The sequence below is a fragment of the Alternaria incomplexa genome, assembly GCF_024043165.1.
Source record: "Alternaria incomplexa strain BMP 0042 chromosome Unknown scaffold_8, whole genome shotgun sequence".
NCBI classification, from domain to species: Eukaryota; Fungi; Ascomycota; class Dothideomycetes; order Pleosporales; family Pleosporaceae; genus Alternaria; species Alternaria incomplexa.
Genome location: NW_026249857.1, coordinates 301,720 through 313,601, shown reverse-complemented (window position 1 = coordinate 313,601; position 11,882 = coordinate 301,720). Strand labels below are relative to the sequence as shown.

General features: G+C 53.7%; 5 protein-coding genes across 5 annotated transcripts; 3 read left to right on the top strand and 2 right to left on the bottom strand.

The window, feature by feature from the left end:
- Positions 1–180: 180 nt before the first annotated feature.
- On the top strand, positions 181–943 carry J4E90_005910 (uncharacterized protein; the record flags this gene model as incomplete). Its single annotated transcript, XM_051435461.1, has 2 exons — positions 181–235; positions 285–943. The coding sequence occupies 2 exons, from the start codon at positions 181–183 to the stop codon at positions 941–943; spliced, it is 714 nt and encodes a 237-aa protein (XP_051290319.1).
- Positions 944–1,742: 799 nt separating this feature from the next.
- J4E90_005909 (uncharacterized protein) lies at positions 1,743–2,778 on the top strand (the record flags this gene model as incomplete). The annotated part of the gene is made up of 2 exons (XM_051435460.1): positions 1,743–2,148; positions 2,204–2,778. The coding sequence occupies 2 exons, from the start codon at positions 1,743–1,745 to the stop codon at positions 2,776–2,778; spliced, it is 981 nt and encodes a 326-aa protein (XP_051290318.1).
- Positions 2,779–2,942: 164 nt separating this feature from the next.
- On the bottom strand, positions 2,943–4,099 carry J4E90_005908 (uncharacterized protein; the record flags this gene model as incomplete). Its single annotated transcript, XM_051435459.1, has 2 exons — positions 2,943–3,785; positions 4,088–4,099. The coding sequence occupies 2 exons, from the start codon at positions 4,097–4,099 to the stop codon at positions 2,943–2,945; spliced, it is 855 nt and encodes a 284-aa protein (XP_051290317.1).
- Positions 4,100–4,795: 696 nt separating this feature from the next.
- On the top strand, positions 4,796–7,573 carry J4E90_005907 (uncharacterized protein; the record flags this gene model as incomplete). Its single annotated transcript, XM_051435458.1, has 3 exons — positions 4,796–4,970; positions 5,027–6,294; positions 6,347–7,573. 3 exons carry the CDS (start codon positions 4,796–4,798, stop codon positions 7,571–7,573), a joined length of 2,670 nt encoding a protein of 889 aa, XP_051290316.1.
- A 368-nt stretch (positions 7,574–7,941) lies between these two features.
- On the bottom strand, positions 7,942–10,812 carry J4E90_005906 (uncharacterized protein; the record flags this gene model as incomplete). Its single annotated transcript, XM_051435457.1, has 6 exons — positions 7,942–8,176; positions 8,232–8,729; positions 8,785–10,210; positions 10,263–10,304; positions 10,401–10,584; positions 10,636–10,812. The coding sequence occupies 6 exons, from the start codon at positions 10,810–10,812 to the stop codon at positions 7,942–7,944; spliced, it is 2,562 nt and encodes an 853-aa protein (XP_051290315.1).
- Between the last annotated feature and the right edge of the window lie 1,070 nt (positions 10,813–11,882).

Below are 11,882 nucleotides of genomic sequence, written 5' to 3'. Positions count from 1 at the left end.
GTTTTGTTGACAACATGGCTTCGAAAGTACGAAGCCACCCGTGGATTAGAGAGAGCCGGGTGATTACGTCACGGCGCGGCGATCTCCACCCGTGGACGCCTCGGCCATAGCGGGGTTAACTTTTGGGAGCCGAGCTGCGAATTGCCCAACACGTCAACGTTAGCCATCATCCGCAACACCATGGAGGAATACAAGGCCAAGTACGCTATCCACGAGGCCTGTCGGGAGGGTCAAAGTGCGCATCACTCCCTCCTATCTATGAGCCCAAGCCTAATAGTCCCCAGCATCCCGAGTCGATTCCCTCCTCGCCGCGAACCCCAAGCTCGCAAACCTGCGCGACCCAGACGATCGCCTACCATTACACTGGGCCGTATCCTACAACCACCTCGCTATCGTTCAAACACTCGTACAAAGCAAGTCGTTCGACCCTGATGTCACGGATGGCTCGGGCTGGACGCCACTCATGATGGCATGCTCGCGGAAAGACGCAGAGCCAATAGTAGACCTGCTGCTCTCCAAAGACGCCGACGTAAACGCGAAGAACAACAACGGTCAGACCGCCCTGCATTTCTGCGCATCGAAAGTGAACCTCGACATCGCACGCACATTGCTCGCACAGAAGCCGCCAGCGTCAGCACGGATAAAAGACAAGAGAGGGCAGCTTCCGTTACATCGAGCAGCGGCGGTTGGCAGCGTGCCGATGATGAAGGCGCTGCTGGATGCAAAAAGCCCGCTGAATGCGACGGACATGGATGGCATGACGGCGCTGCACCATGCGATGAGCGAGGGGCACGGGGACGCTGCGTTGCTGCTGCTCACCATGGGCGCAGAACACGACAAGAAGGACACAGACGGCCATGTACCGCTGGACCTCGCGCCAGATGCGAAGACTAGAAGCTTCATACTGCAGGCAGCTGAGCGGGAAGGTATAGAACTGCAGTAGGCAGGACACATCTCACGACATGTAATGTTGCATTTACGGAGTCAATACGATACCCAGGGTCACGGCGCATTGAGACTGTCATATCTATGAAAACATTCATAATTGAGCTACTGTCTGCAAATTGTGTTCATACCTTGTACCATCTGTAGAGCTGCCTGGTCGGTGGGGTGGCACGAGCTCGTGATGACTACTCCCGAGGTCCCGACCTCGACATGCCTTTCTTTCGCAGCCCCTCGCACCCCGCGTGTTCTGCACTTCGGACCTATTGCGCAATCGCACCCATCACCTGCATTAGCCCCCACGCTCCCATCGGCATGCCATCAGCGGGGCCTGACCTAGCGCCTGTCCGCAGCGATCAGTCTACATTCCATGCCTCGAGTCCCAGCGTCTGCACACGCACGGATGCGAACAGGCAACGGCATCAACTATCAGCTCAACTGTGAAGCACGCGACAAACTCTTGTCAGACGTCGCAATCGCAACTCCACGTGGTGACGTTACTTTGCTCCTGACGCGTGCTCATCCTGAGGATGATTCGCCATCATGGTGCTAATCGTCACCCATCATGGTCTTCACGGTTTGACTATATAGCTGTCGTGGGGACGATGTACCGAGGCTAAATCCGCGCCGTTTACTCCCTCAAAGACGTATACAGAAAGTACAGTCTGGACTGCAGCTACCCCAGAAGTATAAGTCGCGACCGCATCGATCAACTCTAGGTTTCTTACCTCCTCTCCTAGCACACAGCACCACACAATCACTCTCTTATTCAGCACGTCATACACCCATAGTATAGCAGCATGGCTACCTTCTCCGATCCATCGACGTACCTGAATTTTCTCATCTCTCCGCGAATCCCTCCAGAGCTGGTCCTTAAGACTATCCAGCACCTGCCTTTCAACGATGGCTCGCTCATTACCACTATCCGGAGCGCACATCCTAGACTTCGTGCCATCTTCAGGAATTACGAAAGATCCATCACTGGCAGCTTCATGAAGAAAGAGCTCCGGCACGCAGAAACAGACTTCAAGTGTGGAGATGATCGGCTCAACGTCGACTGGCTGGCCGATTGCGTTCACAACTACGATATTGTCGATGACGTTATGGACGCCCTCTGCTCCGAGCACAATTTCAACGCAGTCTTACAACACAACGTCCCCCTCGCAAATGCCGGACTACTGCTATTATACCGCCTGACATCAATCGGTCAGTCCACCCGCCAACCCCTCTCCAGCACAGCCTCAGCTAACCTCCCTCTCAGAAGACCACGCAGACCGCCTAACCTACATCAAATCCCTCCCCCGCGACCCCCTGGTTGCAATCTACCTCGTCCTCCACCACGCCACCCTCTCCGCCCGCTACCACGGCTCAGGCTGGATAAATCAACGCACCTACGGCCGCTTCATGGACGCAAACCAAGTCGAACTACGCAGCGAACTAGAATTCTGCTTCGCAGAAGCGGCGCTGTGTCTCGGTCCGGAGTTCATCTCAGACACACTCCTGCACCACGATACCTCAGATGCAGAGACTACGTTACTGAATTTCTACCATGATCATGGCACGCATGATTGGGACTGGCCTTGTTGGGGGACGGCGAAGGGCGAGTTTGAACCGCCCAGGACGCAGGGGCCGCAGAGGGAGGAGGGGAGTGGCAGGAGCTTGTTTACGACGATGTTGGAGAGGTTAGCGGAGTGCATGGCGTGTGAGTTGGGGGATGTTAGGCCGAGGGTTGAGCGGCAGCTTGAGAGTGCGGAGCATGAGTTGGCGTATTTGAGTTTAGCGGGGAAGGCAAGGTTACTAGAGGGACGGGATGTGGAGGACGTCGATGGTCGGTAGGACAGGGTGTTTCGGTCGTCTTTTGGATCGGACTGGACTTGAACGGCATGTTCAATGGCATTCCTAGTGAACTTCTAGATTTTGGTTACTCCTCATGATGCAATGCAATACGAACAACACAAAGCTATCATCTCCCACTCCATCGTGAAAGACATCCCAACACCCTAAACCAACTCATTATAAACATCCGTCCTCCTCTTCAACGGCGAATCATTCCTCATACTCCTCACAAACTCAACATCAATCTCCGCACACGCAATCTCCCCCTCATCCTTCCAACTCCCCCCCTCCCCCTCATCACCCCCCAACTCCGCCACAATCTTCCCCCACGGATCCACAATCATACTATGACCCCAACTCCTCCTCTTCCCCTCCTCATCATGCACACCCACCTGCGCCGCAGCGATAATATAACTCTGCGTCTCGATCGCACGGGCACGTATCAAAATCTCCCAATGTCCTGCTTTTCCAGTCGGCGTCGTGAAGGCGGCGGGGTATAACAGGACTTCTGCGCCGCGGGCGCGCAGGGCGAGACCGGGTTCGGGGAAACGCAGGTCGAAGCAGATTTGCATGCCTAGTTTTCCTACGGGGCTGTCGAAGGGGTCGCCCAAGTGGACGCCGCGTTCTACCCCCGCGGATTCTTGCATCTGGGGCCCGTCTTTTACGTCCATGTCGAAGAGGTGGAGTTTTTGGTAGCGGTACTTTATTTCGCCCGAGGCGGTGATCCAGATTAATGTGTTTTTTACTTTCTTGCCGTCGTCTGTGGGCTCGTGGATGCCGACGGAGATGGGGAGGCTGTATTGTTTTGCGGAGGCGCAGAGGCCTTGGACGAATTCGGAGTCTTGGACGGATTTGCAGAGTTTGAGACCGCCCGAGGTGGTTAGGTAGTCTGCTGCTTCGGGGAGGAAGAGGGCGGCTGCGCCGGCTTCGTGGGCTTTGCGGCAGAGGGATTGGGCTTGTTTGAGGTTGTCGGCCATGGAGGCCTGGGAGCGCATCTGTCCGACTGCCTGGGGCTTGTTAGTATGAGGGATTTATGGTCGGGTTTGTAGAAACAGTCCATATCGACTCGCGAGTACTCTCTTGAGCGGTGTGAAGATGTGGCGGGATGTTGGGGAACACGAGTTGTTCTAGATAAGAGCCAACATTGAACAAGATTTGGGATGATATATGGAAGGTACCCAAATCAAGAGAATGGATTACAAAGCCTCAAATCTGTACATTGACGGTACTGGTTGGCAACGATGGGATGATGGACATTGAGAAACAGTTTAGATGGCAAGGAAACGAGAGATAACTGGGAACAACTTACTGCGAGAGGCATCTTGAAGGTATTGATTGGTTTGATTGTGTGTGTTTGAATATGTGGAAGGAATCAAGGTACCTCTGATCTATATGAAGACAGCAAACAGAACTAAAGAAAGAATACCGCTGTCGCCACAGACGGCAGGCGCGATGCCACTAGAGGCTAGTTCAATCGTAGCAGTCATCGTGAGATGCATGTTGCATCTGGAAACGCATGCCAAAAAAGCATATGGCATGGTGACAGCATGGAAAAGTGAAGATGTCCATAGACCGATCGACATGCGGAAGTCCCCTGCATTAAGTCTTGGTGGTGGGAATTGCGTCAGGGCAGAGAGCGGAGTTGCGGAACATTTGGTCGGCCAATCGGCGTGCGGCTGGCATGCTGCAACCGCGCCCGTCATCTCGAGGGCTTGCGCGGCAGGAACCTTGGGAGCAAGAGGACACGCATGCGATTGGGGCCGCCTTCCGATGATACGAGCTGATCTAGCTGCGACGACTAATTTCGCCTCACTGCCCTCTACGACATTCACCTTATGGTCATTGCTGTGACACCCCGCGAACCCTACTGATCGCGTACGACCTACAACAGACCAACCTGGCCTCTCGCGCAATTGAGCTATGAACAGACACAGGCGCCGAACGAGTGCACGCTGAACGCTAGCGAAGCATCGTAGACGACGGATCGCCCCAGGACACATACAGCTGTAGAGGCAAGATGAGTGGGAAGAACTGGTGGAACAGCGCGATCTCGGGCCTCGAGTCGCGCCTTGACGGTATCCTGGCTGAAGATGGCACCACCACCACCACCAAGCCGGCGGGCACAGAGGCAGGCGCCAAATCAGACGCGACAGAAAAGGCAGCGACGGACAAGAAGCTTGCGGTCGAACCAGGTGGGTGGCCTTGGAGACACTTGCTGTTACCAGCTTTCAGAGGGCTAACGACACAGGCATCTCGCGCACCTCGTCACGAAGCCGACCCAATTCTCGACTACAAGACCGCCTAGCCAAGGCCGTGAACAAGGGCTCCGAAGCAAGAACCTCGTCGGACCTTGGATCAAGACCCGCGAGTCCAGCCGTGAATGCTGTCACCGCATCGCCAAGAGCCAGCATAGACTCGAAAGCGCCCGAGCCAGCGACGGAGGCGGTAGCTGTGAAAGAGGAAACCACAACGGTGAAGGAAGATGAGACGTTCAAGCCGGATGAAAGTAAGGTCGAGGAACCTCCACAACCCGCCTCAGAGGCACCTGCGCCCATAGTCTCTCCTCCAGCGACTTCACCACCGCCTACGCTTCTAGTAGCCGAGCAACCGACCTCGACGCCCGTTCCCACCATGTCCATGCCCTCGATACCCTCCATCGTCACCCCGCAAACCTCGTCTCCCCGCCAGTCCTTCGACAGCGACCCGTCGCGACCTTCAACCGACGTACTCCTCCCAGCGCTGGCTACCGAGACCAAAGACCCCGAAGAAGTGCAGGCTGAGCTATCGCTGCTGCAGAAGACATACGAGGAGACGATGCAAGACAATCGCGAGGAGCTCAACTCTCACCTAGAGCGAATCGATGCTTTACAGTCGAAACTCACATACCTCTCCGAGCAGCTTGCTGCCTCTGCAAAGGCCGCCAAGTCCGACTCGGAAGCGACCCCAGTGGACAAGAAGCTGGCGGACAAGGATGCACAGATAGCTGCGCTCATGGAAGAGGGGCAGAAACTCTCAAAGACGGAGATGAAGCATCTGACCACTATCAAGAAAATGCGCGCGAAGACAATGGAGCAGGACAAGGAGATTGCGACTCTCAAACAGCGGCTGACAAAGGCGGAAAAGAGCATCACTGAGCAGTCGGAAAGGGCACGGCGTGCAGAGGCGGCGGAAAAGTCTGCGCAAGAAAAGCTGAAGATTGTGGGTAGGATCGAGAAGGACATCGAGACCATCAGAGCTGAGCGCGAGGAGGCTGGACTTACCATATCTGAGCTGCGGAAGCAACTCAACGATGCGCTCTCACGGGCCGAAGATGCTGAGAAGAGAGCCCAATCTGGAGCGCTGGAAGCAGAGAAGAGGGCCACTGCGTCGCTCAAGGAAGATATCGAGAACGTCCGGATAGAAAAGAAGCTTGCCGAAGATCGCGCGAAGAGGGAGCTTCAGGCGGCCAGGGACGAAGCGAAGAGCCAGCAAGAGAAAGCAAAGGTCGCCGAGCTTGAATTGCGCGGCGAGATTGCTGTAAGTTTTGATGGCCTGTTCGAAAACCAGACGGACACTGACCGAAACATAGAACCTGGAATCTAAGCTCGAACTGCTCCGCAGCCGCACAGAAGAGGCGTCATCATCCGCGACTGGCGACTCGCAAGCCAAGCTTCTGCGGCAGATTGAGACGCTGCAGACCCAGTACTCGCTGGCTTCCGAGAACTGGCAAGGTATCGAGACCACTTTGACGTCTCGTATGGCAGCTCTTGAGAAAGACCGCGATGAAACGGCAAAGCGCGAGTCTGACGTCCGACGAAAAGCAAGAGAAGTCAACTCGAAAGCACGTCGACTGGAAGACGAGCTGGAGAGCATCAACGAGCGAGCTAGGACGTTCGAACATGACTTGACAGAACAGCGTACCGCAGCTCAGAAGCTCCAAGCTAGGCTCACACAAGCAGAGACGGCAGCACAAGATGCGCGAGCCGAACTTGAACGAGAAAAGAAGGTGTGGGAAGTCGAGCTTCAACAACGGCTAGAGGACGAGAAGAACAAGTGGAAGGTGGAGATACAGACGCCGTCTCTGCTAGGTGATTCACATCATCTACGAACAGACTTACCTTCGATAGCGCAACGCCGGCATTCGCCCGACCCACTAGGCATATACAGCCGGCGACCGAACCCTCGCTCCATCTCCAGCGGCATGGACATGCCCATGATGTCCCCCATGGACCGCATGTTCGACGAAGCCTCGCGCCGCCCCTCTTCCTCCCGCCACAACAAATCCAGCAACGCAACTAAAGTGCGCACCCCCGAACTCGGCACCCCCCAACGACAAGACTCCATCCCATCAAGCATGTCCAACCTCAACGGCGGCCTGGAAACACCGTCAATCCACACCATCGACCACGACAACGACCCCTTTGAAAACACATCCTCCCCCCACCGCACAATAAACGACATGATCAGCGTCTCCACCGCCGGCGCCGGCCCCTCCGTTCAACTCGTCGAGCGCATGAGCGCCGCAGTCCGCCGCTTGGAATCTGAAAAAGCGACGCACAAAGAGGAACTTGCTCGTCTGACTGCCCAGCGCGACGAAGCTCGCGAAGAAGTTGTTAAGCTCATGCGTGAGGTTGATGAGACGAGGAAACAGGGGGAGAAGGTAGGGGATCTGGAAAAGAGGTTGGGTGAGATGGAGAATAGGGAGATGACGGCGTTGGAGATGCTGGGGGAGAAGACGGAGAGGGTTGAGGAGTTGGAGGGCGATGTGAGGGATTTGAAGAAGATTTATAGGGAGTTGGTTGATACGTTGAAGTGATGGGCGTAGCATACGGGTATCTGTTCAAGGTCAGCAAACAAACTTCCCAGGACTGCTCTAGGCCCCTAACTTTACCGAGACCAAAATGTGACTAGTCCGTCGAAATCCTCTTCAGTCAAGCTACCATCATCTACGGAAGCCTCTCTGCGTATTTTTGATCTCGAGCGAACGGCCTGTCTGAAGAGCCTTTTCGCTTGATTCTGATCCCCATGCTGGTAAAGGATCTTGGCCTTCAGGAAGGTCGTCCGAGCTATCTCCGCTTCGTAGGAGCGTGGAGCTATTTGCCACACTGCCAATGCATTGTCCACAAAGAGTCTTGGTATCACATCGTCAGTGCGGAACCAGTACAATATGTTCACTAGGAGTACTCACTTTGCGTTCTTGGTATCGCCGTGACGCAAGCAATGTTTCGCTACACGATGCGATACATCTGCGTAGCGGTGATGAGTCTTGCCAATCGTCTTGAGGTATTGCTCCAAGGTGCGTCGATGATACGACTCGCTTTCTTCCATTAGTTGCCGGGCAAGTACTGGGTCTTTGCTAGCCACAGCTTCGCTCTGCGACCACTTCACATTGCCCATACCATGCAAAAGCCTTCCACAGCTAGTTAAGTTGGCGTCAGTAAGCACCAAGTTGGAGATGGGTAATCTCGACTTACCGGAACGATTCCGTGTCGTCGATCATGCCGGTCAACTTCACTCTCCCTTCCAATCCGCGTAGCAAGGCCCGAATCGCACCCTCAAAGTCACTCTTCAGCCAGAATGCGCAGGCTAAATTGGCGAGCGGCAGGGTTGTCATTCCCAGGTTGAAGTCAGGAAGATTCTCATAAGCACTCAGGGCGTGCTCAAGCATCTTTATTGCTCCGTCGTAATCTTGTGTAGCAATGAGACTGACACCCCTCTGGTTGTAGGCGATTCCAAGTCGGATGGAAGGTATATTCGTTCTTTCATACGTCGCGATTGCGAGTTCGAGGCCTGCCTTCGCATGTTTTACGCAAAGCGAAAGGTCATTCGTCTCGTTGCCGGCCGAATTGAGGGCATAGTGTATGTCTAGGGTCAAGCCTGTGACGTCGTCTCCTTGGAGCATCCCACATAGCTCGAGCGCGAAGAGCAGGATGGGCTTCGCTAACTCTGCTTCACTTCGCTCCGTATCAAACCTATAGTGTCAGAACTTCAGAAGTTTGAGAGAAAGGGCTAGAAGCTTTCACTTACCAGCCTACCTCCGAAAGCAACTGTGCCATCTCGAGGTTGACTTGGATGAGACCTCCCTTGACTTTATGCTGGACATATTGCATGATAGATATGATATGAGGGTGGATGGCAATGCACTCTGGCCACCGTTTCGTGGTTGCTCGTTTGTCGAGAGGTACTTTAGGAAATGCCGCGTTCAACAACACAATGAGGTTGCTGAGTATCTGACTCTGTCTTTCGTCGGGCAGTTTGGCTCGCACGACATCCTGGAGTAATCGATGTATCCGAAGGTCGCCTTCCTGTTCGTTGTGATGCACCAAAGACGCACGCAAGAGCCCGCCTCTTGCTTTGAGCCATTCGCCTTTCTTTTGCGGCAAGTCCTGCATAAGCGCTAGAGAGCCACTGAAGTTGATGAAGATTCTTTCCTGGATACAATCTGGATCCAAGAATGCCAGGTACTCGAGGAACGTTCGAGCATCTTGCGGTAGCTTCTCCACCGCCCATATCGTTGCGAGATTTCCGCGGGCGGTTGGTCGAGGAAGGTCGACAGCCATTTCATGTAATTCGGGAAGTTCCAACTCGTCACTGTACCAAGCCAGGAACTCGTTGTGCTTCACGAATGTGCTTCTGATGATTCCCGCCATGTGAACAAGACCAAGTGGAATACCCCCAAGACGTTCTGCAATCTGCTTTGCACCTTGCGAATCGCCAGGCGCAAGCTTGAGAATAAAGCTAGTGGCTTCTTCCGTGGTGAATGGTTGGAGATCATAACCGACTGGACTTATCAAGTTCGTGGCGAGAGCGCTCTTGGACAACGGATTACGGCTTGTAATCAGGACTGACCCACTTCCAAACAATGGTTTCAACTCATCCAGGACCGCTGGATCGTCTGCGTTATCCAATATTAGTAGCCAAGTAGCTTCCGCTTGAGAGATACTGTCGCTCGAGGCATCAAGAAGCTTTCGCGGACTGGCAAGCCATCCGCGAGCAATACTTCGGTTAGCGAAATGGTTGATCGGCTCATTCGTATCAGCGAGATCCAGCGCCAACGCGATCTGACTGAGATCCTCTTCCAGCTTCGATTTCTCATCTGACCGGATCCAGAATATGGCATCAAACCGAGAACGACGTGAAAAGGCGTATTCAATGGCGGTCTCCGTTTTTCCTAGACCTCCTATGCCGCACAGTGCAAATACTTTGAGCTCTTTGTTGTCCGATGAAGAAGTGTAAAGCACATCAGGTAAACACACTTCATCGATCTTGGCGAGCACGTCCTGGCGCTCATGGAAAGTGTCGTTCTGCAAGTGACTTCCCACAGAAAAGCACGGCAGCCGGGCCTCTTTGCGCTGAATAGCGAGATCTCCTACGAGCGGTAGCAACTCCCAGTCCACTGTTGAGGAGCCTTGTTCCGCTTCTGCTGATTGCTGTCCAAGCCCATGCGATAAAGCTGAGTTCTGTCAGCTTCATACCCCAGAGCCGAACTATCCAGATGCTCTTACCTTTCGTCGCTGCCTCGTCTGGCTGACCCGAGTCTGGCGACCCTGGTAGATCGACTGTCTCTGCTGGTGAACTTGGCGACGAACGACCTTTAGGTAGATGTGATCAGCGTTGTATCCACTGTGATACACTCAACTTACTGTATGTGAGTCGCGCTTCAGCATTAGCCTGAGCGTTCTCCAAGATTCGTAGGAATAACTCCAGAAGCTCATTAGGCGCATCTTCATTTTCACCCACCAGTCGTACTAGCTCTTGATGACCGAGTGAAAGCCCTATCCTTTTCTCGTTCATGGCATTTGTTCTAGTGAGGCTTTCATCGAGCAGCTGTATCGGTATCTATTAGTTCACTATCTCCGCTCTCGAGAGTGTACGTACAACTGAAGACTTCCTCCTCTTCCACATCGATGAGGGTTTACCATGCTTTGTGGGCACAAGTTCGAAGACGGAAATGATGTCCACACGGAGATTGACGTCTTCAAATAGTGTAGCGTTCAATCTGAGACCGGATGTGTCCTCCAAAGAGCTGAGAAGTCTCCGCGGGATGTTGGGCATGCATGATCTGAGGACTTGCTTACTTCTCTCGGATAATACGGCGAGGTCTTGGGACTTGTGCGGTGTTCCCAAAAACAGGATCCCACTCAGCATATCAAGGAAATGTCGATGTTTCTGGTGTTGCTGATTTGCGACTACAAGCGCCTATATTCTGCGGTATCAATACGAGCAATGTTATTTGAGGATATGATGGACACGTAACTTGTTTCACGATTAATCCACCCAGGCTATGTGCAACAAACACTATTGGTCGGTTGCGATGCTATTTGATTGTTAGATTCTATGTGGTTGATACCGACTGGAGACTTGCCTCTGCCGCTGTCCGTACGTCTTGCATGCACGTGAGAAGCTTTTCTCCACAGTCGAGCAGACTTCGCCATGAGAAATTGTCGTCCAGCCGAAGTAAGTGTGTGAAAACTAGTATTCTTGCAGAAGTCTTAGGATTCTCCGGACAGTTCGTCCACGGTGGATTGATGACAGCCCACGAGGCTGGGTCGTGATTGCCAAAGCCTGGCACTAAGATCAGACTGAGGGGAAAGCGATACCGTTAGCACCATTACTATTCGAGACACATGCTTCTACTTACTCTACGGCGCCATGGCCCGACAGTACTTGGAACGACATCGCTGTACGTTGGAATGTGGAGCTGTGGGTCAGGATGCGGTTGCGTCACGGCGAGGCACCTGGGCATATAGCTATGCCGAATGCGTTACGACACGACGCCACGGTGGCCAGCTGCGCTCCCGCACGCATTTGGCCCTTTCCGGAGGTAGACCCCGCGCTACAATTCCAATGCGAATTGATTACACATGCGATATGAGCACGATTGGCTCGTGTCGAGAGAACGCATTTTGCCGCGTATAAGACGGCGCGTAGCCCGTAGGTTCTCCTGGGTTTTTCCATCAAGACTTCGCTATCGTGTTTGTTGGTGAAGTAATTCTATAGCCTCCGCGATGTTACAAGCAACTGCTTATTTCCTGAAGCGAGACCCACTATGGAACCAGGAGAAGCCGTACACTCTTCGTTATCAGCCCGCCGCTGACCTCCACCTCCCAAGAACTAATGCGATC